The sequence below is a fragment of the Musa acuminata genome, chromosome BXJ1-8 (genome assembly GCF_036884655.1).
Source record: "Musa acuminata AAA Group cultivar baxijiao chromosome BXJ1-8, Cavendish_Baxijiao_AAA, whole genome shotgun sequence".
Taxonomy (NCBI): domain Eukaryota; kingdom Viridiplantae; phylum Streptophyta; class Magnoliopsida; order Zingiberales; family Musaceae; genus Musa; species Musa acuminata.
The window spans coordinates 41,889,856-41,917,846 of record NC_088334.1 but is presented as its reverse complement, the minus strand read 5'-3'; the positions used below and the strand labels follow the sequence as shown (position 1 = coordinate 41,917,846).

Genomic DNA, 27,991 nt, shown 5'->3' with positions numbered 1-27,991 from the left:
TTCAAAATTAAAGTGATATAACACCATAAAGAATGTGAAGCATGCTATAATATGATTACATAAAACCTTTATCTTTTCCAATGATGATAGAACCAAATCACTTCAAAATAACATGATTACATAAAACTATCATCTTTCCCGACGATGATAGAACCAAATCACTTTAAAATATTAATAAAAACATCATTAAAATACATGAAAAATAAATTTAAATGTTCATCAATCATTGTAGGATGGCTCTGATACCACTATTGGGTTTTTAACATATCAAATATGGATCAAACAATTGTTTTATAGAATCAAAACCAAATTTTGGTCCAAAAACAAACTTAATAGATCCAAAACAATGGATTAAGAATGTTTCTATAAAACTTATTAAATCCATTATAATATGCATAAAATCCTACAACAATTAAGAAACATATTAACACAGAAGTGTACTTTCAATTGTAAGTATTTTCTAAATTTATGAATCCATTAGAGTATTTTCTAAATTTATTGATGATTTGATCTTTCAATTGTAAGTATCCTTTAATAACTTTAGATTTCTCCTTGACGGGTGAAGAGAAGCTTCATTCAATACTGCAACCGGGGACTATAACCTTATTTATAGTCATAATTGATGAATCTATAATTATGATTATATTCATAATTGATGAATATGTAATTATGCCTCAAGAGTTTCATATTCCTAACTTATCTCGTCATTAAGTTAGAAATATGACTGATGGTATCCACACAATTAATTTTCATAATAATAATTATGTCACTTAGCTAAATAACTTTACTTTAATTGGATCACTTTAATTTTAACTAATCAAAATAATAGCTTAACATATTTAATTATATATGTGTGACCTTTAAAATTCTAATATATTACTCCTTAATTTGGGACCACTAATTTAGAATTAAATATTTTGGATCATTGGAGTTTAATGATATTATCGTTCATTTGAGATTAAATATTTCATACCGACAGTTCAAACACAACGAAAATACTATCGAAGCTAATCCCAAGTTTGGACGAAAAAATATAGAGAATTACTTTATGAATTTCAAGTAGCTGCAATAAGTTTCAAAAACGGATTGTCACTCAAAAATGAGGTATAGATAATAAAAAGCCAACTTTGAGTGACTTTGGCTGAAATTGACATTTTGGCCCTGACATGTTAAATGCTGTTTAGACTGCATATGATCTCACTTGGTTTAGGATGAAATTTAAAGGTTCAAACAAAGAAAATGGGATGATTTTTCTATAAAAAAACCTTTTTAAAGATTTTTTTTAAATACACTAAATGCTTTTTTTATTTGAGTATTTGATGTCCCATTTTTCTCTAATACACTAAATGCTTGTCGTCATTGCCATCACCTTCTTAGCGTGGCCATTGTCAACTATCATCTCCACCCCATCGTGACCATTTTTCATCTCACCGTGATTATCTTCACCTTTTGCTTTGGCCCCACCGACTCCGTCCCATGCGGACGCACGAGGCTCCTGTAGATTTTCCATAAGTGGGTCTGGGTGGAAAAAAAATACCAAAGAAAAAAATTAAAGCTAAAAAGATCCTTTAGTAGTCATTTAGGAACTCATACAATCATCCACTAGAATTCAAGCAACTGAAAATAATTCTTGAATTTGATTATAGAAAAAAATCCCTTATTCCAATTTCCAAACTACACCATTCCCTCCACTTTTACCTTATATATGAAACTCCAACACAATCCACCTTGCTGAGAATGACATCACTTGTTACCGCCAGATTGACGGGAACGACAAACGTTCTACAAAGAAAATCCTGTCTTCCTCCGATTCATCTGTTTCAGCTCCCACAAATATTTATGCAATTCATTCAGATTCACCGCAGAAAAATACCTAAAAATCATAACTGTAACAATATAAAACACCCACAAACCAGTGTTCAACAAAATTCTTCAAAATGCAGATAGAAATCCACGATCAGAAAACTTTTAACATCAATAAAGGATTATAGGCAGAGCTCAGCATTAGACCACTCACTATTGGATAGATAGATCTTACATGCGTTGCCATAGAGTTCTACAAAAGTCTTATGGTTTTGACTCACTAGAAACGAATTACTTCTGAAGAACCTTTGAAATGCCTCTTATAGTATTTGGAGTAGTCCTGCAACAGCCGCCAATGAGGCAGGCTCCAGCTTCACACCATACCCTTACATAAGAGACAAAGTCCTCATCCGTGACACCGGTGGATGTCTGCAATAGATTAAGGATCACAATTAGCAGACTCAATCTTCACCAGCACATGTTCTTTCTTTAACAAAACTGAAAAGAATAAGGACATGGTATTGCCATATGCTACCACTTGAGGTACCTACCAATACTTGGATGCTATTACAGTGACAAACTATAATCACTTGGATAGGCTATTAGTAACATGATATTCATTGAAAGATGAGATTTTGAGAAACTGATCGTTAGGCCATGGAAATTTCCCCGACTGCCACTCCAGTAGTTCAGTGTACAAAACCTTAAGTTTCTGCTAGTCTTCGCTATGCTCTATTAACATTGGAATACATTTCAAATAAAGCATGATTCAGTCCTGACATCTTTCAACTTAAAAACAGAGTATATAAAGAGAAGTAAAAACATTCAAGATATGTCTATAATAGCAAATGAATTTCCGTTGAAAGTATAGATTTCTCTTTACATAGGTAAGAAATGCATAGTCATGATTCACCAAATGATCATAAACTAAAAAAATTATTCCTAGTCCAAGTGATACATAGACACCACAAAAAAAATTAAAAAGCAACAAAGAAGTTAGCAAAACACTAAATTATATTTCCATCTATAAAATTGCTTCTTATGAGACATCAGAATGCTGGCATCAAGTTTTTAATTGTCAACTTACCACCCATTCCTTCTTTTCAGCATCATATCTCTCTCCACTGTTTGGATATATCAGAATTGGTTTCTTCGTCACCTGCAAATTCGATGATAATTCAACACTATTACAAAGTTAAATGCACATCACACATTGTGCAGAAATTCCATCCAAAAGATATCATGGCCGCAATCAAACACCAAAGAATTGGATGAATGCAACTTTGCTGGGGAAATTGAGGTGATTACAAAATATAGTTGAGAATTTTCTGTCATTGTTTGTGTTTATGGTACAAGAAACAAAGATTTGTCGCCCAACATAATTAGAGCATATTAGCTGGAAAGGGCCAATACTATTTTATGATGCATCCTTTTAAATCTAGAGGCTTCAGGATTGAGGTTGAAAATATAGTTTACACAAGCAGGAACCTCCAAGAATTGAGTTAGCAGATGTGAGGTTATCAGTGACAAGTGGAACATATGTACTCGTTTTGTGCACAATAAATAGAACAGGATAATATGACATGACAGCAACAAGATTAGAATGGTCACCTGCCACTTAGCAAGCTAGGACTATAATAAAGATTAAGAGAGCGATTTCCCCAAAATTATCAATACAGTTCAAAGCAAAGAAAGCAGAATGGAGATTGGTAATTAATAATTGACAGCATCAGCTTCATGGCAATGATAACTTAGTCTACCTAATAATCCTACCAAGAAAGGACAAGTTGCACCTGAGACTTCAATTGAGTTGCTACTGGGACAAATCATCTTGTATACAAAAGTTGTTAAGCCACTAAGATTTGAGGTTCAGGGTGTTCCTAGTTGTTAAGCCACTAGCAGTTTTCATAATTTGGTGCTTGCAATAAGAATATGAAACAAATATAATTTATGAATGACTATTCATAATAAAAAAGTGGAATCCAGATATATACATTTGCTTTCTCTAAGTGGCAAGTATACAGTAGTACCTTCCTAATTGAGAGAATTAATCCCTGGATGAATCTTGGGGGGGTGCAGTTTATTCCAATGGCAACAACCTTCTTGCATGAATCAGCAATAGAGGCACATTCAATCAATGAATCTCCGCTGACCACATTAACGCCGTCTTTTGAATTAAAAGAAAACCAAGCTGGAGTCCTTGTATTATTTTCCTCAAGAAGTTCAGCATATGCCTGTTAAATTACAGATAGGAAGATATGATGGAATTTAAATACATCAACCAAATGCAGCGGTTGATGAAGTTGCCACTAATTGCTCTGCCGTGAAATCATTTCTCTATTAATGACAGGCATATTATTTAAAAACAGCTTGGGGCCACCAGAATTGGACATACTTTCATGGGTTCTATAATGTGGGCATTCAGTCTGACAGACACATAAAAGCTTACTGAACTGCACACTGAACTGGCATTTATCCTCCGTTAAAAATTGAGGATGATCAAATTCATATCAGGGCATAATATTACATATTGGACAAGTCTAAAAGCTTCAGATGATATTCCAGGATGAGCTAAAAGCCACACTTATACTTATTCACTTACAACAAAAATAAGGTATTTTCTTTAAGCAAAAGCACCAATCTAGGCAGGAGTGGTCTCTAGATGTCCAAATACTTGCAGACCTCATAGCTTCGGTGGTAAAAGATAGTGCTTCAAATGATAATGTTGTCGAGATTTTACATCAACTTATCAGTTTGAACTAATGGAAATTTCGGCAATTCAAAAAAGATAAAGTGATTCAAGAAATTTCTAACACCATACTCAACACCGCAGAACATCCTATCCAAATTATTCATGGTAATACTAGCCAAATCGCAGACACTTCTGCACAACACAAACCTTCTTTTCCATCCATCAGAAACAAATGGATCAAATGAAGATGGATGAAGCACTTGAATGGATTGGGAAAAATATAATTCTCCAAAAGGAGTAGAGGGATCATAAGTGGATCAACACCTGATCTGGGAATAGCTCAACTGTGATTCTAAAGTTGCTGGAGTTAGGGTTAGACCTCTAGAGAGGCCTCAGGGCAGAACAGGTCGAAGGGAATAATCATCAAAGGTACAATCTTATTTCAGTGAGAGATTTTGGTGAAGGATTATTGATCGAAGGATTATTGATAGAAGGTTCTCTTGCAGTAAATAAATTCAAATACACCAACCAGCTACCCTGGTGGTTTGTGTACTCGGACTCACCACAGTGCCTTGTGTGCCACTAGTACTTTCGTCCTCTGTATGAGCTACTTCCCCCAGGTGGGGTCTATGTGAAAAGTACTTATGTTGGGGTTTTAAGGTACAACAACAATTATACAAACACGTTAAATAAACAAATCAAAGTGCATAGCTAATGCAAAAATAACTCTTCAATGAACTTGCTGAAAGAGATTGCAAGTTTAACAATTGCAATCATATCAAATAGAACCACCTGAGCTTCCAATTTATTAGGAATTGTTTCAAAAGCAATTAAATCAGCACCAGATTCTGCAAGGACTTCAACTCTTCTCCTGTGAAAATTCTTCAACTTTTCCAGGGTCATTTCTTTGCTATATTCCCCACTAGCAATATCAATCACTCATCAGTAAGAAGCAATAAGTGGAAAATATTTAGTAATGAAGTCCTCAGATGGCCAACCTATACTCAGAACCATCTGCTAGATATGCTCCGTAGCTTCCTATAGAAGCTGCCACCAAGACAGTGTGCTTCTTAGTCTCATTATGATTTTCAAATCCTTTTGAGCACCCTTTATAAAATATATCACGTGCTTCACATGCAATTTCAGCACTTTTCTGCAATAAGGCTTCACTTTCTTCTGCAGAGAAGCCTCTTGATTCGAAACCCTGAATGGTAGCCTGCTCTAACAGAAGTCAGCATAGATAAGAGTTCACCAAAAGATGAATCATCAGAAAACAAAAAGCAAGTTACCTGATAGGATGAAGTGATTATAATATTTGCACCAGCTTCAAGATAGTCCAGATGGACCTGTCCAATAAGGTAAAAGAAAAAGGTGCTTCAGGGTGCAGATGCAGTGAACTCTAGCTTCTTCAGAAAAAGGAAAAATGATGAAGCAACATGTGGAGGGAGTAATTTCCAAAGGAATTGATTAGTTCCCATATAATGATGAATGACGACCTACAAGAAATTTTATAATTTTCTCATACACTAAACCAAAAAGATAAGCCTTTATTTCTGGATGTGAGAGGTGGACACAAGCACATCGACTCCCATAATAAACTCATATAATACACATTCTTATTGCTACCACCAAACTATAGTTGGATTGATCAGGGACGATCTCAGTACTATTCTACCTTGTTCGGTCAAGCAAAGCCTAAGCCCAAGAAACAGTAGCCCTCTCACCTTAATCCAAGTCCTAATAGAACTCCTGATTAGGGCGGCCCTCATCCAAATAAGGACAGCCACCAAGCAAGTGGGATGCGACAGCCATACAAGGAAAGTTGTAGCTGTGCACGCCCTACAAGGAAAGCTCTACAAGGGAAATCCTAGTTGTTGTGCCCCACAAGGATTTTCCTTAGACCTTAAGGATTTAGTGCACCCCTCTCTCTATAAAAACAAGGCGTGTGCCTCCATCTAAAGGAAATCAAGAAAAGCCTTTAACAAAGAACTAGTTAGCCCTAGTTTTGCAGCCTTAGAGCAGTGAGGAGAAGAGAGGGAAGAATTCTGCACTACTGCAGCCAACTTCTTCCAACCACAACCTTTTTCCTCACGTTCCAGTAGCCCAAAGCTTCATTTAGCTACTATGAAAAATCCTCAACGCCTACTGCATGCTGTCCAAACTTCAAGAGGAGGTTCCAGCAACAAAGAGAGGAGGAGATTAAAGATCGGCAACAATTGCAACCTATTGAGAGCACCGACGTGTTGTCCAAAAACAACTTGTGTTTTCACGCGCCCATAAGCTTTCTTTCACGTTTCTATTTCTATTGTTTCAAGTCTTGTAGTTAGGACTTTGACTTTATAAACAATAAAGGCTGTTTGCTTTCGATTTCACACTTGGTTTTTTTGTGATAATTCTCTTTTCCACCAAAAGTTTCATATAAAAGGTCATATCGAGTCAACAGAATGTCAAACCCGAACCCCCAACAGATCAAGTGGTATCAAAGCAACGTTCTTGTGGATGGTGACCACGAGACATGAATATGAAGTGTTGCGCGAAGAACTACAGGAGTTGAAGTTCACGCCACGATCACCCAGAGGAAGAAACATCGATGAGATGGCGACTGATAACCTAACAACCTTGGCTGACCTTACTGCCCATATGACAGTATTAGCTTAGTAGATGTAGATTGTCATGGACTAGATGCAAGCCCAAAGCAACCTTACAGTGTAGGATGACCGAGCAAAGAGCGTCACAGCAAAGGAGAGAGCATCGTCTCCATCTGAGACATGCAACCGCAAAGAAGATGCTTTTGAGTGAAACTTCGCAGCAAGGACTTGACCCTTTCGGGTCAAGGCTCGCATCGACAGACCCTCCTACAACAGCTCGATCAATGCTGAGGTATTAGACTTATGGATAGATCAACTTGATACTTATTTTGATCTATATGACAACAACAGTGAGGATAGGGTGATACTTGCATGACTCAACTTGACCGGACATATGCTTGCATGGTGGAAAGCCTCTCTTCAAACTAACAACAATGAAGACATATCATCGACATGATTCAAAAGGCTCACACGAGAAGAATTCTACCCTATGAGGTATCTCAAGGAAAGATGAAGGAAGTGGCACTACCTATGCCAAGGAAGAGACCACTCTATGCAAGAATACACCATCGAGTTCTGACAAAAAGCGGTGGTACTCGGAATTTCCCTTGACAACCAATCGACGGTGATGAAATACATTGTTGGCTTCCATGCCCAGATAAATATAGAACTAAGCCTCTTCAAAACTCACGGCATTATAACCGTAAGCATGATGGTAGTAACAACATCATAATAACGAGCATGAAGGTATCGACGATCGAGAAAAAGAATCAAACCCGCACTGAGAAGAATAAAAAGAAGGCAAAAGGGAAACACTCGAAAGCCAAAAAAAACCCCAGGAGTGGTAAAACCACATCTTCCAAAACAAACAATTTGTTTTGCGATAACTGTAAAATTGCAGGTCATACACGGGAGAAGTTCTAGAAGGTTCACCACGAACTCTTCCCGAAGAAATGGAAGAACAATCAAAATCGGCGTATGACGACCACTAGCGTAGGAGATGATAAAACAGAATTAGCATCGATTTCACACCCGGATTTGAGTTTATCCTTGATGGCTAAATCGAAGGTTATAAACTCGAATCCAACCTCCAACCTATAAGTTCGAGAAGAATTATTCATTCTCAAGATCCAAATGAAACAAAAGGTCATCGATGCAATCATAGACACCATAAGCCAAAAGAATCTCATCTCGACAAGCTTAGTGCAAAGACTTGGACTCGAGACCACTCCTCATCCAAAGCTATATCCACTGGGATGGATCCACAAGGACGTTGAGATGATGATAATTCGTTGGTGCATATTCAAATTTGCAATCACCAATAAGTACATTGATGAGGTGACATGCGAGATGGTGCCCTTCGACATATGTCAAGTCATCTTCAGGAGTCCATACTTATGGGATCAAGAAGTTATCTTCTATTGTCGGCCTCAACAATACATGTTCTTGAAAGAGGAAAATAAGTTCATCATTAAGAGGGATTGAAGTGGACAGTCAATTAACCTTATGATGGTCGCCCAAGCAACGAGGATAGTGAACATGTGCTTAAAGTTTGTGCTATTAATCATTTGATCGATTATACTAGCAACACAAACATTAGCCCTGGCATCGGCTCACAAAACCATAGAAGACGAAGTTCTACAGCAACTCATCAGCAAGTACCCGAAGCTCCTTGAAGAACGCAACAAGCTTCCCCCACGGCATGTAGTGGAGCACAAAACCAGTTTATCTTCGATGCCCCTTTACCAAATCTTAGCATGTACAAGAGTTCAATCGTGGAAAGCTAAGAAATCCAAAGATAAGTTGCTGAGCTTATCAAGAGCGGCATCATTCAGCCAAGTAGTTCCCCTTGCAACTCACCAGTAGTGATGGTGCCAAAGAAAGATGGAGGTTGGTCCTTGTGCATCAACTATCATGCCTTGAACAAGATCACTGTGGAGAACCGATACCCGTTGCCATGGATCAATAACTTGCTAGACTAACTACAACCTGTCATGGTCTTCTCAGAGCTGGATCTTTAATTAGGATGTCATCAAGTTCGAATCCGAGAAGAAGATACCTAAAAACTCAATGCGGCGCCCGTGCCAACCGTGCCAAATCTGCAGCAACCATTCGAGTTGGAAGCAGACACATCGGGATACGAGATGAGGGCTATTTTGATGCAAGATGGCCGACCCGTGATGTACTACTATTAGATGTTCTAAGGATCTCAAAAGAATTATCACACTTATGGTAAAGAATTGCTTGTGCTACATCAAGCGATTAAATATTGGTGCATATATCTGCTAGGGAAGGAGACGATCATCTACACCGACCATCGACCACTTCAATACCTTCAAACTTAATCCAAATTTTAGCAAGCACGACGCATGAAGTGGATGTCATATATGCAAAAATTCAACATGTTGATCAAGAATAAAAAGAGAGTAGAAAACAAGCTAGCTGATATGTTATCATGACCCTCGATCACAAGTGTTTGCTTGTCTATGCATATGTAGGTCATACCAAGTTTTCATGAGGATTATGCAAACATGTACATGGAAGATCCATAATTCAAAGACATCATGGAGAAAGTCAAAGCAAGAACTAACATATAATTAACACTCCAAGAAGGACTGCTCTACAAAGGTGCTCAACCTTATGTACCGAAGAAAGCTGGTCGCAAGAATTAGATGCGAGAAGCAGACTTGTCGAAAGTCATAGGACACTTCGATGTGAACAAGACTTTGATAAACCTACAACGGCATGTTTACTGGCCCTAGATGCAATAAGACGTGGCTCGGTTCATGCAAGGATGTGTCCTTTATAGCACTTTAAAACCAGCAAACCGAAAATTGGATTTGTACACTCTGTTGCCTATTTCATCATGACCTTTCTAGAGAGCATATCTATAGACTTCTTAGGAGGTCTACCTATAATGAGACGGGGACACAACTATCTATTTGTGGTGGTCAATAGGTTCTTAAAGATGTTGGTGATTATGCCTTGCAAGAAGACAATCACTAAAGTAGCCTGATTATTCTTCCAACACATGTGGACACACTTTAGCCTTCCGAGTTCCATTGTGTCTGACTATGACGGGAGTTTCTTGAGCAGCTTTTGGAGTTTACTTTGGAACATGATGGACACCAAATTGAATAAGAGCACAACCTTCCATCCACAAATCGATGGCCAAACCAAAGTAATGAATCGCATCATGGTTTATCTCCTTCGATGATACAACTTTCGACACCTGAATACATGGAACGAATGTCTTCCGTTCCTTCAATTTGCTTTCAATCGGGCAATGCATAGTTCTAGTAGCAAATCATCATTTAAGGTATGCCTGGGTTATTTACTTTAAAGTCCTGATTTGCAATTCATAATCAATTCGGAATCAGTTACCCTCGACAAAAGTAATGGAACTCAACAAGCCCAGAAATTTTTGGAGAATATCGACAAGGTTCATGAAGAGGTTGAGAAGCAACTTCAACGAAGCCAATATAAATAAAAAGAATAACGTGATTGACATCGTGTCAAAGGACGATGCCTTGAAGGAGACCTTGTATGGGTACACCCTAGGAAAGAACAACTCAAAGGAGAAGGAAAGAAACTAAAGCCCATTCGATATAAACTATTCAAAGTCTTGAAGTGGATTGGAGACAATGCATGCCGATTCGAGTTGCCGCCCCTACATGGAGATATACTCAGTTGTGAACGTTGAGAACTTGAAGCCATTCAAGCCTTCAATGCTAGACGATGAGCCAAGCAAGACTTTGCCACATGTCGAAGACTTGGTGACCGACCAAGAGAAGCCCCTTGAAGAGGACACTGCTGTTAAGAAGTACATTACCACTCGACAAGGCATTAAAGTTGTCTTCCGAATTGGATACAAAGGGCAGAAACCAAGTGTAGCAAGATAGTTATTCGAAAAAGTTGCTAAAGCCAAATTTCTTCAACTTCAAAGCAAGATTCAATGGGATGTGAATCGCCCAGTTGAGGAGCAGTGATCAGGGACGATCTCAACACTATTGAGCATTATTCGATCAAGCAAAGCCCAAGAAACAACAATTTTCTCACCTCAATCTAAGTCCAAATAAGACTCGGATTAGGGCAGCCCTCTTCTACGTAGGGGTAACCACCAAGCAATGGGGGTGCAACAGCCCTACAAGAAAAGTAATAGCTATGTGCACCCTACAAGGAAAGCCCTACAAGAGAAATCCTAGTTGCTACGATCCACAAGGAAATTCCTTAAACCTTAAGGACTTGAGGCACCCCTCTCCCTATAAAAACAAGGGGTGTGCCCCCATCTAAAGGGGATCAAGAAAAGCCTTCAGCAAAGAGCCAGTCATCCCTAGTTTTGCATCCTTAGAGCGGTGAGGAGAAGAGAGGGAAGAATTCTGCACCACTACAACCAACTTCTGCAGTAACCAACTTCTTCCAACCACAGCTTTTGTCCTCACGTTCCAGTAGCTCAAAGCTTCGTTTAACTGCTGTGAGAAGTCCTCAACGCCTACTGCCTGTTGCCCAAACCTCAGGAGGAGGTTTTGACAAAAAAGAGAAGAGGATACCGAAGAGCGACAATGACCGCAACCTGCCAAGAGCACCGACGTGCTATCCAAAAACAACCTGCATTTTCAACACCCATAAACTTTCTTTTATGCTTCTCTTTCCATTGTTTCAAATCTCATATTATGACTTTAACTTTACAAAAAATAGAGGTTGTTTTCTTTCGATGTTATGCTTGGTTTTTATGCGATAATTCTCTCATTTGCCAAATCTTTCATCCAAAAGGCGATATCAAGTTGACGGATCGTCGAACTCAAACTCTATACAGATCATGGATAAAGAATCTAATGATCTGTTAACATTGTTGGGGCAAGGCAGGTGAAATTGAAATCCTTCATTATCACCATTTGTGGTATATTTCATGATATACTCATAAAATCAGAAGCTAACATTTCAGGATCAAATTAGCTAGACTAAAAGTCTTATTAAATTTAAATTAAACTCAATGTTTCTCTTCAGATAACTAAATTTGATGTGCCTTTGACCACTAACTTGTTTTGTATCTTTGATCACTACATCACAATTACTTGATGTTTACAATATGGCCACAGTCAACAGATAAAGAGCTTCATTATGCTACGTTGTTTGGCAACCCCAAGGACCAACTAAGCTCGTGGCTGAGTGTTCATACCTAACATAAACCAATTATAAGTTCCTATTATCTCAGGTTGAGGCTTCTCAAATCCACTTGTTTTACGGATGTATGTGAATTAAGAATCCTGTAAACTCATCACGTTACTCAAACATTAGTACCCATTTACTATTAATAATCGTATGCAAGTAATTTTACATATCATCATCTAAAGAACCATTTTTGTTTTACTTCACTCGACAAGGATTTTTATTCTCCAATTAAACTTCATTCAAACTTTTCCTTGGCTATCACAACACTGGAATAGGTGAAGTTTCTGATGATCACAACCTAGTCACTAGTTTAACTGCATGACATAATTATTCATCAATGAAAACAATCAAAAACCTGTTTTTTGGCTTTTTTCTTTCCTTCTAATATCTTCACAACACACGGCTATAGCATAGTATCTAATTTAACCTAGAGAGTTATCCACTTGATTGATTCAACTGCATAAGGAAGCTCTCATTTTAGCTGTGGAATGAAAACAAGAGAAACCGATACCCAGAAAGGTTACTACACTACATTACTCGAAGCAATGGGAGGGAAGAAGGAAGGCCACTGGTAACCTTGCGGATGAGGTGGGGGGAGCTAATGAGGCATTTGGCGCTCCAGAGAGGGTCATTGAGATCCGCGCCGTTGGCCTCGAGCTCCGTCGCGAGCCCGCCGTCGATCACCGCGCAGCCTCCGTGCTCGCGGAGGAAGTCCCTCATCAGCGCCTCCGGGTCGCCGCCCCCAAACCCCATCGCATCTCTATAACACAGAAAGGGTGAGACGGAGGCAGAAGAGGGGAGTGGGGAAGGAGAGGAGGGGAGTGAGGGACGCCGCCATCGCCTTCCCCATTTGTTCCAATCTTAATAGGGAAACAGCAATATTTTTCGTACAACTTTTAACGTACCTATTCTGTTACCCCGTTCCCAGTTGGACTGCCATCAAACCCCACAGTGACTCTCCAATGAAATACCAAACGAGTACCCTGACGCCTACCTGTCTTACTATTGGAGATTCTGTGGGGCCCAACTACACGACGCAGTTTAAAGTTGTCGTTAATCCAAATCAAATCATGAGGCAGGTAGCGTATAGGTAAGTGACAAATGATCCACTTGGAGCGGTGATGTGGAGAAGCGCGCGGTGTCCAGCGATCCGATATCTGTCATGTGAGTTACACGTGATAAGAGGAGATTTTTAGTTTAAAACATTAATTAGTGCAAATTACATTTTAAATATTATAAAATATCGGTGAACTTTATGCATCTGTGATCACTTTGATGATGAATTATTAATCATGCTAGTTTAGTTCTTTGTTGGACCTATTATCAACGGGTTCCAGTTGTCATTTGCAGGGTTGATCTAATTGACTGTTTTGTGTTCGTCACTAAGCATCCAATCCCTAAGTGCACAGACTTTACCTTTTCTTTTTCCTTGTAAAAGGAGGCTGCCAACCGCATGCTCCAAGATTCGTGTCCGTATATCACTGACAAGTACCGTAACCACCGCTTAGTCCATCAAATCACACCTTCCTTGAAGTCCCCGCTAAGAGGCCTCTGCGTTAACAACGAACTCCATCGCCAGGGTCCCACAAGATACCTCCATATCGGTCGCCGGGTCCGTTTTCAGGGAACGGTTTCACGTCACTACGGAAAACGGCGTCCGCGCCCGACGAAGAGCGTAACGGAAACCCCCGCCATTCTCTCTCCGGCCCCATTGTATGCTCACCGCGGAACACCGGATTCGGCTAAGCACATCCCATGCTCTGAATATTAACATGTAATGAGATTAAAGAAAGACCGAGGTGAAGTTACCGTCGGTTTCTTGAAGCGGGTGTCGGTAAACCCCGAAGCCCAAGGGAGAGCGCCAAAAACAAAGGTGGCGGTCTCCACCGACTCTGTCTCACTATTAACTCCGCGAGTCGCCGTCCTTTTCTTATCTCGCTCGCGACGTGGAGGCCATTGGCCATATCCTTTTCACCCCAAAAGTCTACGAGGAGGAGGTAGATGGCGACATAGGGCGGGTGGTGGTGGTGGTGATGGTGGGGACGGCCGATTTGGTAGAGAGAGAGAGAGAGAGAGAGAGAGAGAGAGAGAGGGAGAGTGGAAGAGGAGGATACATTTAGATTGGATCGAGGAGGAGGAGGAGGAGACGGAGGAGGAGGGCCCAAAAGAAGAGAAAAATGGGGTTCCCGCCCATTGGCCCTTCTTGAAATCTTAGAGCGCACTGATGGGAGAGAAAGCCGAGTAAGGCGGGGTAGACGAAGAAAGGGAGATGTTGGGGTGAGCTACCAGAGCTGAGGCGCGTCGCGACGAGATGGACACGCCCGAGCGGGCTAAGATCGCGGGGACGCCGCTCTCCAAGTTCGAGGTGATTCGTGTCTGACGCGACTTTGATCGATCCATGTTGTTCTGTTTCTTGGGATCTCTTTGCTTGGAACGCATAAGGGTTGTTTTGCTTGTGTTCTGAGGGAGGATTGGGTTGGAATGCCTTTGATGCAAGAATGGAGGTTTTCTCGGTTACGTTCGCGTTCTGATTTCGATTCTTGGTTCTCGACGGGAAAAAGTCGTCTGTTTGGTTTCTCTTTCTGCTCTTCCTTTAATTTTACGGCACGGGCCGCACGGTTGCTTGTTGATTTCTTCGTTGCCGTGTTCTTTCTTGTAAGAAAAGCGTTAAAAATGGTCAATTTGGCTACAATTTGCTTGGGATCTTTGATTTCGTGGTGATATTTTGACTGAAATGCGATTCTGGTGTTTTCCACTGTTTTCTCGTGATCCAGAAGGAGGATCGTGTCGAGTGTCTTTGATACGAGATGGGGTTTAGTGGTTCTTGACTGCATTTTTGCCAAATGCGCTTTCACTCAGTGGGTTTCCACTGTTTTCACATCCTTTCTTGAAAAATGCGCTTAATTTTTCCAAAATTTGCTTGGGATCTTGGCTTGTAACTGGCATAATACCGCCCTTATGTCAGTCTTAGTAGCTTCTTGTGATCCGAAGCGGGATTGAGTTGAGTGTCTCTGATGCAAGAATGGATCTTCGTTAATTTTGCGGTTTGGTCCGCCTGCGAATCTTGGTTTCTTGACGGAAAAGAGTGTGGGCTTTCGGTCATGGTTGTCCTTTTTCTCTAATGTTGACGCCGGACAGAGTTCGGGTTGCTCGATGATCTGCGCCTTCCGTTGGATATAATCCAAGTAAAAGAAGGTGTTTGACATGGTAGTTTCTTGCTACAGTTTGCTTGGGTTCTCGGGTTCATGTGGTGACATTTTGACTGAATTGCCACTTGGTGGTTATCTCTAATTTTTTTCTTGTATTTTTGAAGGAAGATTCATTTTGAGTGGCTTTGATGCAAGTGGAGGTTTGGCTTTAGTTATGTTTTCCTTGTGTTCTGCCTTGGATTCTTGAGTTCTTCACAGAAAATGCTGGTTTATATCAACTTTTGTGTTCTTCCTCTGATTTGAACGATAATGACCGGTCAATGTTCTGAGTGTATTTTGGATGCTTTATAAGTTTAGTCTTTTGATTAAGGTGATTTGTTTGAAAAAATGCGTTTCAAGTGGTTTTTTGTTAAAGATGGTATCTCTGTATGCACAGTGACATTTTTTACTGACTGTTGCTTGGATGTCATCATAACGTTGAGTGTTTCTGATAATGCTGGTTTTAATTGATCCGCATGTAGTTTGGACACATTACGAGTGTAAGGTTTTCTTAATTGTTTTTGATAAAAAAAATTTCTTAAATTTGTTATATGTTTTTATTATCACAATTTGATTGGGATCTCTCTTCTTGGTGACATTTTTACTAAATCTGATTTTATTACAGTAATATCTGTGTTCATAGTTTTCAAAAAATTGATTTATTTTGGGTGCGTGCCATAGAAGGAATATATTGATTCTTTCTATTTCTCACCACTAAATTTATTTTGTTCGGTGTTCTGGTTTTTGCTGTCTTCGTATGGTCAATTTTCCATCTAAAGATTAATCTCTGATTGAAGTGACAAGATTTACATGTTTTTGTGATCATGCTGATTTGCTGTCTTCATTGTGCATTTATCACACTTTAAAAGAATTTTGAGGATTCCACCATGTAATCCAAGAATTACTTCCAATATCTTACTAGATTTCTGCAAAATCCTAAGTTTTGCGATGCCATTCACCTTTCAAAAGCAATTTTCTGACTTATTGTTCCACCTAAGATTTAATATTTTATCCTTGGTAGCCTCTGACTGGTAGAACAACCTGTGTAACTTGTTGCTAGCTCAGATGCTGTATGACATCAGTGTGCTTGTAGGTCAATGACACGGAATATACTACTGTCATGTATGTAACATGTCGATGCCGAAACATTTGCACATTTGATATATAGATAGGTGAATTTGTTTTCTCTATAGACGCGGCTGTGCCAGCTTGTTGCTTGCATGGTGCCCAATATGTTTCATTGCATGACCAGCAATTTGCTCAGATTAGTAGTAAGGTATGATGATTGAAGTTCATTTATACTGGTTGGTCTTGTTACCAATATTATTATTTCTTTTTCTTGGTAAGGTATGCATCTTGTAATTTGATTGGTAAGTACCATCGACATTCTCATGCTGCATTTATGACATGTTGTTGGTTTTGCACATTATTTACTCAGTGTGTCTTGTAATTTGTTTAGCAAGTATCATCAATATTCTCATGCTGCATTTTCAATGATCTATGACATGTTGTGGGTTTGACACATTATTTTGCTTAGTGATTTCATTTTGTATTGCAGGATTCACCAATCTATAACTTCATCAATAATTTGTCTCCTATCCAGCCTGTCAAGTCGATAGATTCAGTACCTATTGCACATACACATCAACCATTGAACTTTGCTTCTCTTTCTTCCATATTTAGTTCACCACATGACAATCCTCCAAGGGAAACTAGGTTTTTGACAAGGTGATAAACATTTTTCTTATATTTTAAGGTTATTATTTCAATTTGATTCCCATTTCGTGATGATTTTTTTCCCTGTTCTCAGGCATCCTTTCACAGACTATTTCAAACAAGAAAATTTTTCAGACAATGTTGGTGAAAGTAGCCTATGCCCAGAGGTTTCTGATGCTGGTAGGCCATCCGGATTCACTTCCAGCTCACAGGAAAATTGCACTATGACATGTTCACTTAATGAGGCTACTGTTGATCCTCCTGATGAATGCCCAGCCCTCCCTAGTACCTTTCCTCAGTCTACACAATATTATTCAGGTAGTCCTGACCATAATGTGGAACCATGCCTTGGTATTAAAATGGATCTTAAGCTCGATGTAGGACATACACCAGTGGAGTTTCACTTTGTTCAAAATGGGGTAGAAAGGCGAAAAGTTTTGTTTGCTATGGAGGATGGGGTTCAAGAAAATCTTCCACTTGAGCTGAACAAAGACAAAGGAGTTGGGTGTGTCTGGGAAAGTTTAATCCCTGATGATGGTCAAAGTCTGTTGATATTTGATTCATCCACAGAATCAGAGGCCCACAAAGGAGTGAGTGAGAAAGCTGTGGACAATGATGGGCATTCCATTGTTTCTCTGTTGTCAAACTGCACAGAGAATGCTGATCATCTACAGAAAACAAAACCTGATATCTCTCATGGCCCTTGTGTCCATAATGTCAACCAAGATCCTTCTCAGAACTGTAGCAAAGTTTTTGAGAAGGAAGATGAAACAGATCATGCTACAAAAATGTTGTCAGATATGTGCGATGATCAGGTAATATTGAGTTATCCAATTCAGAAAATGAGTGATGTACTTGTTACTGCATCCGATTGGCAACATGGTAGTTCTTTATCATTGTTATTTGTTTGATTTCCTCTTGCTTCTTTGTATCTCAGTTTATCTTCACATCCCTTTTCTTCTTGTTGTTTATGCATTCTTCCTACATGGACCGTGGACTGAAGTTTACATGCTTTTGTGGATCTTATGTTGTCATGGGCTATAAACCTTTAAGACACTTTTTTTACCCTTTTATTGTTAGAGGAGTAACCTGTTGAATGGTTAAGCACCAAGTAGTTTCTTTTTCCTTCTCATGGGGGTTCTGACTGATTGCAAGAGCCTAAAGCACTTTAGGTATATTTGAACTCTACTAAAATTGTGTGATTTTCTTAAGTTAATATATGTATCATGTTGTCATCTAATATCTCTGCAGAAGACTTTTAAGATGCATTGCACCTGTTAGTTTGTTTGGAGTTTTGAATCATCATTTCATGTAAATGAAAAATAAAAGAACTTACAATTGAAATTTCTGTATTTAGTTGACCTGCTCACTATTGTCGTTGAGGGGATTTAGAGTGGATTTCTTCATGTTTTTTCAAAGGGTAATGGGTCATTCTATTAAATACTACACACACATGTCACTCTCCTACAGCAAAGGCAGGGGAGATGGTCTCTGGATGCTGGTAGGCGTTAGTTAAACTAAAGGAGTTTAGATTATAGCCAAGCTTGGGTATCATAGTCTGCTGAAGACCTGCCCATCCCCACACCACACTGTATGAAGCTGATCATTGTGCCTTCATTATGGAACTTGGTTATCTTGAGTGCATCGAGTATGTTTTCGTCAATATGCAGGTGCAGTAACTGTTGCCATTTCTCTTGTTAGGTCGACAGCCACCAACAACGTGGCATGCGCAGACGTTGTTTGGTTTTTGAAGTGGCTAGTGTTTCTAAAAGGAATCTGTATAGTGACTCCAAGCTCAACCCATTGACTTCTTTGTCATTCAAAGGCAAGAGCGTTTGTGACACCAAGAATTTGAAACCTGAGATTAGAGAATCACTGTATGCTTTGCCTGGTATTGGATTACATTTGAATGCCCTTGCAACAACATCAAAGGATAGAATGGTTAATATGGAGACTCTGGCTTCTGAGAAACAAATAATCAGCATTCCTTGCTCTGTTGGTTCCTTGACATCAACAACAGCTGGGAGGAACAGTCTGAGGAAGTCCTCAGCTGTCGAAAAGGATCTCTGTCCCAGTGGGAGTGAAGTTGACCTTCAGATTGTTTCCGATGATGCTCCAAAGGATGCCACACCTAATATCTGTGAGGAATTAAGTCAAGGCAGTCCAAAGAAGAAAAGGTATGCTGCTGTATGTGATCCTGGCTATCGCTCTTTTATTTTTTCACTTTATCAATAACAATGGAACCTCATTTCTAGACGCAAGTCAGGAAATGGAGGCGAAAGTGACGGATGCAAGCGTTGCAACTGTAAGAAGTCGAAATGCTTGAAACTGTGAGGCTCTTTTATTTCATCTGAATTTGTTATAGATATGAAATTATTAAGAACTTCAGTTAAGATTTGTTCTTTTATATTTTTCATCTTGCTTTCATATACTGTACAAGTATTTCCAAATTATTTGTTACTTTTATAAGAAAGATAAAATATCTGATATGCCTTCTATTCCAAGCACAAAATTAAGACTATCTATTGTAGTTTTATGTTTTCCATTTTCCAATTGAATCTGTTATTTTTTCTTGTCACTTACAAAGCATATGCAGTCTGAGTAATACTAAGTTCTAGCATTGAATTGAATGTTGGCATCTTATGTAGCTATTGCGAGTGTTTTGCTGCTGGAGTTTACTGTTCTGAGCCCTGTTCTTGTCAAGGATGTTTTAACAAACCCATCCACGAGGAAACAGTCCTAGCTACTCGCAGGCAGATAGAATCTCGTAATCCACTTGCGTTTGCCCCAAAAGTAATTCGAACATCTGAATCTGGTCTGGAAATGGGGGTAACAATCCAATCTGATACTTTTCCTTTGTTTTTCTTTTTCATGTCTCCCACTATTGGTTTACATAAGATCATCCCTTTAACACCTCTAGGATGATGACAAAAAGACTCCTGCTTCGGCACGTCATAAAAGAGGGTGCAATTGCAAAAAATCAAATTGCCTGAAGAAATACTGTGAATGCTATCAGGTTTTGTGGCTCGAGCAACCAGTTGCTTCTACAATAGTATGTTGTCTGATTTGGACATACTTGTGGTTTTTTTTCTCTTTTAGGGTGGTGTTGGATGCTCCATCGGCTGCAGATGTGAAGGATGCAAAAATTTATTTGGAAGAAAAGATGGTGAGTATTGGTATTTGCCTTTTTTCTAAATGAACAACATAGCAGTTACATAGAGGAAAGACCACTCGTTTGCTTCTTTGATAAATAGGTGAAATTTCTAATTATTTTGAATATCATGGCCTACAAACATAGAAAGGAAACAGGGTATCCTATCCTGCTCACGTTTGGTTCCACATCAGAGAGCCAAGGTTGTTTAGGAGAAAACTTTTATGATTTTGTTGTATATTTTGTTATAGTTATCTTCCTTCGCCAGTTCCTATATATATATATGATGATATAACAGTGCATTTGATATTCTGTGAATAGATTTAAATCGAAATTTGAAGTATTCTCAAGCGCAATTCATTGTTTTGTTTGGTTTGTTCTGGCCTGAAAGTTCTTTGACAGGTTTTCTGCCACGATTTGAAGAACTTGAACAAGCGGAGAAAGAAGCCAATGCTTGTGAGAAGGAAAATGAAAGTCTGGGTGATGATCAACAGAACACCAGCATCCAGATCGACGAACATCATTCTTCAGGACACATTTTACCCATTACACCTTACCAGAGCTGCAGGTGAAACATTCTGTCCTTGTTCTGATAGCTTAGACTTCAATCTTGTTCTCCACACAAATAGCTAGCGAAAATTTATTTTCCTTTTTCAGGTTATCAGTCGAACTGCCATTTTCTTCAATTGCAAGCAGCACAACAAGTACTAAGCTCTCCATCGGACGTTCTCCTGCATTATATGGCTCTCACATGCTTCGGAAGTGCGAAATGGTTCTCCCTTCACCTAAGTTGGAAAATAATGTGAGCACAGTGGTGGAGGATGACACTCCAGCTATTCTAAGACCCACTGTATCACCCACCACGACGGGCATTAGGATTGCTTCCCCTAACCAGAAGAGGGTTTCACCGCCACACGGTGGAGTTGGGTTGTCGCCGCCAAGCCGTAAAGGTTGCAGGAAACTGATACTGAGATCCATCCCCTCCTTCCCACCACTCGGTAGCGATGTATCAACTGAACATCCAGTGAACTATTCCAACAGCTCTTTCGGTTCATCTACCGTCATTTGATGTGTGGAGGTATTATATCGAACACATTATTTACTCCTGTTTTCTACTTCGTATCTAAAGCATCCGTGAATCTACAGTCATTGTGACTCTGAAGGGCTGACTGCCTGCCATGATATCTGCCTATGCATGAGATCGATGCGGTCAATAAACACCTTGGCAAACTCCAGCAGTCTGTCTCGGAAAAGATACGGTGTAAAGTTAAAATGTTTTATTGCTTGTACTGTTAATGCCGGATAGTTTCGTCCCTCATGTATAATTCTGTAACAGGATGATGCTCTTCGACATTTTCTGTATCTCAATCACATATCTTTCTACTTCTGTATCACTGTGTCTATGTGATCATCACACTCGGAAGCATGTGTTAATAAGTCGTACAAGACTATTCTTGCCAGAAATCACAAGAAATTACAGTCAACCCACAGCTTCGTAAATCCGCAAGCAGCAGAAATAAGAAGAAGATGATGACTAACGTGAAGCCGCAACAGTACCGACACCCTTATTTCGATCTATCCACCAACGCCAACGACAATGCCAATACAACTCGATCGTAAACACAATCTCATGCACCATTCCACTCTAATAATGCACCGGCGGTGGAGGTGGAGGTGGCGCCATGCAGCCGTTGGCGTCACAGTGTACCGGCTTGGACGAGAACGCGATGCACTCCTCCTCCGACCTCTGGTGCGGCCGCTCTGGTATGCAGTTCTCCCGGTCGTCCCTACTCCGGACCTTCAAGCACCGCTCCGGCTCCCCGCAGAAGTAGTTGTAGGAGTACGTGAAGTTCTTCAGCCTCGGCAGCTCGCATATGCTCTCCGGTATGTCGCCGGAGAGGTTGTTGTGCGCCACGTTCAGCTGCTCCAGCTTCCTCATCTCCCCGATGCTGTCCGGCAGCGGCCCCACGAGGTTGTTGAAGCTCACGTCGAACACCGTCAGATTCTTCAGCTTCCCGACGTCCTCCGGGATGCACGACGTGATGCTCGCGTTCAGCAGTATCAACTCGTTTAGGGTGTCGGCCAAGTCGGTGATGCTCCTCGGGAAGCAGCCACTGATCCGGTTGTTGGCCACCACGAGCACCGAGAGGGAGGAGTTGCCGATGCTGTCCGGCAGCGAGAACGCGAACTGGTTGTCGTTGAGGAACAGCGCGTCGAGCCTGAGGTCGAAGACCCGGCGGGGGACCTCGCCGCGGAACCTGTTGAAGCGGATGTCGAGGTACTTGAGCGACGGCAGGTGGAGCACCACGGCGGGGAACGGCCCCTGGAACCGGTTGTTGCTCACGTCGAGCTCGTAGAGGAGCTGGAGGCGCTCGAACGCCTCCGGGAGGCCGCCGTGGAAGCGATTGGAGTTGAGGTGGAGGAGCGCGAGGTCGGAGAGGAGGCCGAGGTCCTCGGGGAGCGTGCCGGCGATCCTGCCGTGGTTAAGGTCGACGCCGGCGACGGTGAGCTCGTGCCGGTCTTCGGGGGCCGGCGCGCAGAACACGCCGGTGTAGTTGCACACATGCGGGCCGCACCAGTCGAGAGTCAGGTTCTTGGGGTCGGCGGTGATGGCCTGCTTCCATGCTTGCAGGGCGACGTAGGCCTTCTCCAGCCTCGGGTTGATGGGCAAATAGTATTCTGATAGAGAGAGGAAGGGGAGGAAGAGGAGTAGAAGGATGCACACCAAGGCCTTGTGGAGGCTTGTACTGGTGGCCATGTTCTCTGCGAGTTGTGATGCTTGCGTTGAGACTATGTCTTGCAGCGTGTGTTGGGGTGTGGATATATATACACTGATACAGTACTTGCAGATTGACCATCCTTTTCTTTTGGGTTTGGTCCCATTGATGGGAGTACAATGTTGGAGGAGTGGTCCCTTCTGGTGAGAGAAAGTTTGCCTTTGTTCATTCTTGTGAGGACGCAGCACACTGCCTACAGGCATGGAATGAAAGATTTCCAAGTCCAGCTTCTGTGGGAAAACAAAGTGGAAGAGGAAAGGGAAGATTGAATTGTGGGTGTTACTCAAATTGCTACAATTCAATGTTGTGTTTGCTGACTAATTCTACTCTGCTAGATGTTCTCGACTTGTGGCTCTCACCAAATACACACGCCTTGGTTCCTATCTAAGCTTGAAGACAGCTTAAGAGTAATAATACATTGGATGCATATAAGTGTGGTGAAACTTTCAAGACTTTGGGCAATGTGATGTATAGTGGACGATATCAGTCAGTATAGGCTCTGCTGGAATCTGCTAAAATTTCAAAGAGCAACGAGTCCTGTTCCAATGATCGGAGAGGAGTCGAAGAATCCATTCCGTTGATTTGTATCCGTTGCCAATGAGTGCAAGCATTGAGATGAAGCCTTCGACATGTGAGCTGAATCCATGTACGCCTTAAAGAGCCAAATGCAAGCACTCTGTTTGTGGATCTAACCAAGGTTTTCTCACAAGCTGTCTTGTTATTGAATCCCACAATCCTAGTTTCTCTTATGTGCTTCGTGCAACCCTGGTTCTTCTAGCAAGAATTATTTTGGAAAATCCATCTGCAGGACTGAGCGAAGATCTACAGCAATGTTTGCAGCTCGATATTATCTTCTCGCCTATTCTTCAGCTGTCTACCGAGCTCGGATTACTGATGATCTATCTGAGGCATCTCAATGAACAAAACTACAGTTGTCTTGACTGTTGGCATGACAGCGATCAATTTGATGCTCTGGTTTTCTCTTAAAATCTTCACGAGGGAGCGATCCATTGGAAGCATCCACATCGATGTTGGTTTGAGCTTGAAATACTGAAGAAAGTTGGCCAAATGCTTAAAGAGAATGTGATATGACCTACAACAACAAACAAGGATAAACATGTTACATTCATCAACAACTACCGCAAATTCCTTTGATCTCTTCAAAGGTATTGTAGAGCATTCCATTATCCTACGTTATCTTGCTCTTTAATGGCATTAAGCAACCAGACCTCTCAACTTTTCGGCGAGCTAACCAAAGATCAGCATTCTACTTGCTGCAACCCATTCTGTTGTTGGTACTGTCATCTTGTTGTTCTTGCAGAACTTTTAATGCTCTCGATTCAGAATTGCCTTCTAACTTGAGGAACTTTTGCTTGTTCATGATCTTCTTAGTCACTTCCTACGACAAACTGAACGAGAAGAACTGCTAATACTTATTCCTGAATAATACATTTCACATCTTCTGAACTGATACTTGCCTTTCGGTGCTGCTCCTCAGAAAGGCCACCGGCATTATCGAGTTTAGGCATAGTTTGGCTCATGATTTTGACAAGCACCATATGCAACTTCAGCTTCATCAAGCATGTGGTTCATCTTCAAGGAAAATTACTTGTGCCAAATAATAGTTCTTTAGACACCTTCTTGACAGCTGAAGAGAACCCATTCTCTGTCTCAAGTTGAATCATCCACACTTCCAGATGCCATTCAATTTGATCTCCATCTAATTACGTCCTCTGCTGTTTTATCAATGCATGAAAGCTTCGATCAATTATGATCACCAAACAAATCTTACTGGTTGATGTTGCAGTCTCTGAACTCATTCAAAATTTTGGAAGTAGGATCCTAAAGCTTCTTTACATCACCATAAATGATGTTTTACAATATCGAGCACAGAAAACTAAGCTCATTTGTCACATCAATAACCAGGATCTTCACTGCTGAGAGCCAGTAGAGTAAATCATAAGCCAGAGTCTAATCTTTCTTGGATCAACATAATTGTGTTGTTTGATCATGTATTGTTGTCATGTCATCTTGTTTGGTACGCTTGTTGTAAGATTGATACTATTTGGTGGTCGATCCCTTTCCTTGCTTGGTCGGTGGGTTATTGCCTTCGTCTAAGCTTAAGATGGTATGTGATGGTGTGAGTGAGCCATTCAGGTTTTAATTTCTTGCTCTCTAAGGGACAATTAAGGCCAAAGACTTGGGGGTTTGTAAGCAATCCTTTTGCCACAGTCCTTTGAGCTTACTCTTCCTTTAGGTTCAACCTTCTGTTGGCTTTTCACAGTCTCTGTCTACCTTAGGCCTAGTGTCATTTTCAATCTATGTCTTCACTATTACATCAGGCTTCATGGTCTCATCTCTTTAGCAAAAGCAAAAAAGAAGCATCACTTTATTCTATGATCATCTTCTCCTTGTTTCTTTGGAATCCTCAACTCCTCAAAGCTTCGTTTCATTGGTGCCTGATTCAAGGTCCAACTTGCTAATTGTCAGCTGTCTCATCAGGTTCAATTCTGATGGACATGTGATCAGCAAACAAGAACTTCTCAAGATCAAGGCATTGGTCCGAATGCGATACTCTTCGGTGATCGTGTTCGATCATTCACCGAAAAATCTCTTGCTGGATGATCATGATCAAGCATAATCTCAAAAGTGAAAGTTGGTCTAAAAGGTCAGGAAGCTAAGCTCTCATTTCATGACTAGATCAGATGGAGGCAAAACCCACAGACTCCAGTAAACTAGATTGTTGGCATTGCCTGGTTTCTGATTTCTCTACTGGCCTAATGATGCGTTCTACCCTCTGAGATCAAAACTAGGCATGACAAATGAATCTTATAAGATCTGGTGAGCTACTGAAACACAATTTGCCCAATAATGGCAGACTGCAGAAGGCAATACGACAGTAATTCTTTGATGAACAGGAAGTGATTTAGTGGTTCAGGTTGTAGACTACGTTTTTATGTTTGGCTTTTGCACTAACCTGTGCTAAATGTAATAAATAGGTTCTTCATCTTTCCTCTCGAGTTCAATGTTATCATCATGCTAATGGTTAAATGACGGAAATCGACTACAGTGGTATGTTTACAAGTTTTCGAATTTTAAGTTTATAAGGATGAATATGACAAGTACTAATTTTGGAGAGCTATACAAATGAAGTTCTATATACATTTTTCTTATTTTTTTTAATAATGCCAGATAATGCAGATTGATCTACCAGTCGAATTTGTTATCAGAGCATATATCAGAGATTTAAATCCATAATCAGATGCAGATGATCCCAGTTGTGGTTCAAAACATATCAAGACTTTTTTCTTATCTATATGCTGAAGTGCTCAATAGTTGCAATACTAACTAATAACATTGACGTGGCTTGGGCATGATTAGCAAGAAAAAGTAATTATTAGGGAAAAATTATTATTGTTATCTTGGTCAACTCAACCTAATCCAAACTCATATGAGTATGATTATTTGAAGTATCTCCGAGGTGACTTCGAGGTGGAGGTGTCAAGCTCTCGAGATGAAAGTATTATGCTCCCCAAGGTGAAAATATTATGCTCCTGAGATGGAACTATGATGCTCCTAAGGTGGCACTTGCACGAAAACTAGGGTTGAAGGAGATTTCCCGACCCGATCCCTCCAACACTTAAGTTAATAATATGAGGTTTTTAAATATGGGCTTGAGTAATTCAAGAAATGAGAGAATCCTTCTTATTTTTATATTTTTATATGGAGGGGAAGGAAGCTTGTAATGTTCTTCCTTATCATAAAAGAAGAGAATGAAGTTTAGAATCATCTTTCTTATCATAAGGGGAGAGAAGTTCCTTGTCATAAAGGGAGAAGGGAGTTTAGAATCATCTTCCTTATCAAAAGAGAGAGAAGGGTTGAGTTTGCTAGTTACAAGTGCCGTGCAAACCACTAACGTCAAGGATGGCATGTGTGATACGTTGCACAATTTCTTTTGGTTATTATTATTATTATATATATTTTACTTTATATTATATGATAAATATATATTATGATGTCCTTGGATCTGTGCAATAGAAATTAGATCATGATAAAATCATTATAATGATATCAATTCACCTTTAAATATAAACCTTAAATATTCATAGTCATAAATTACTTGAGAAGAACATCAAGATAACTGGACAAATCGATGTGCTATATATCCGTCTATATGATGGAGATAGCTGTCACCGAATGATCCACTTATGGAATGCTAGATGGTTAATAATACCTCATCATTAGATAGTGATTCTGTAGTCTCAGTTATGTATCTAGTCCTTAGACTTGAGACACTAATAATACCTTGTTTGAGTACTTCATTCTTTGATATTAGACTTATAGGTTTGGAAGTTTCAGATTTAGTACAAACGATCATTGAAAATAGTAGCCAACCTTACGAATGTAATTGGGTGTCAATAGAGGATCACTCAGGTAAATCCCTTACCAAGGTCAATCGGATCGTGATGAATTCGATAACTATGAGATTCAGATTGAGAGAGGAGTTCTCTAGGAGAATCCAATTAGAGTGAGACTCAGATAGATTCTGTATGGGCTTAACAGCACCATATCCGATATATGATTTTTAAGATATTAGATAGATGAGAGACTAGATATATGGTAACTGATGGTAGATATATCTAATGGATTAGATCTCATTGTATCATTTAGGGGCTATGGCATGGTGGCATAATATGTTCATAGTTAATAAGTTGAGTAAATTATTATGAAAATAATAATTCATAGAGTCAAAAGGAGTTCTGACAAGTGTAACTCACGACCAACTCGGTATTGGGTCTAGAGAGTCATACACATATAGTGGACAATGCGACGAATAAAGAATTGGATATGGGATATCTAGTAAATCCCTATTTTAATTGATCCTTAGGAGAGACTCAATAGAG

At 40.1% G+C, this 27,991-nt stretch overlaps 3 protein-coding genes across 4 annotated transcripts; 1 reads left to right on the top strand and 2 right to left on the bottom strand.

The window, feature by feature from the left end:
- Positions 1-1,916: 1,916 nt before the first annotated feature.
- LOC135587887 (homocysteine S-methyltransferase 2-like) lies at positions 1,917-13,108 on the bottom strand. Its single transcript, XM_065079731.1, has 7 exons — positions 12,832-13,108; positions 5,785-5,841; positions 5,494-5,711; positions 5,288-5,417; positions 3,834-4,037; positions 2,891-2,962; positions 1,917-2,232 (listed from the first exon to the last, which is right to left on the bottom strand). Exons 1-7 carry the CDS (start codon positions 13,006-13,008, stop codon positions 2,095-2,097), a joined length of 996 nt encoding a protein of 331 aa, XP_064935803.1. The 5' UTR covers positions 13,009-13,108; the 3' UTR covers positions 1,917-2,094.
- A 1,185-nt stretch (positions 13,109-14,293) lies between these two features.
- LOC135587885 (protein tesmin/TSO1-like CXC 2) lies at positions 14,294-21,701 on the top strand. 2 transcript variants are annotated; one of them, XM_065079729.1, is made up of 11 exons: positions 14,294-14,620; positions 17,002-17,171; positions 17,254-17,974; positions 18,861-19,336; positions 19,415-19,489; positions 19,808-19,988; positions 20,080-20,175; positions 20,259-20,325; positions 20,713-20,878; positions 20,968-21,388; positions 21,457-21,701. In XM_065079729.1, exons 1-10 carry the CDS (start codon positions 14,567-14,569, stop codon positions 21,377-21,379), a joined length of 2,418 nt encoding a protein of 805 aa, XP_064935801.1. In that variant the 5' UTR covers positions 14,294-14,566; the 3' UTR covers positions 21,380-21,388; positions 21,457-21,701. The 2 variants fall into 2 exon arrangements, with proteins under 2 accessions (XP_064935801.1, XP_064935800.1); XM_065079728.1 differs by having other exon boundaries at positions 20,968-21,701.
- Positions 21,702-21,852: 151 nt separating this feature from the next.
- LOC135587886 (leucine-rich repeat extensin-like protein 6) lies at positions 21,853-23,093 on the bottom strand. The gene has a single exon (XM_065079730.1). The coding sequence runs from the start codon at positions 23,066-23,068 to the stop codon at positions 21,956-21,958; it is 1,113 nt and encodes a 370-aa protein (XP_064935802.1). The 5' UTR covers positions 23,069-23,093; the 3' UTR covers positions 21,853-21,955.
- Between the last annotated feature and the right edge of the window lie 4,898 nt (positions 23,094-27,991).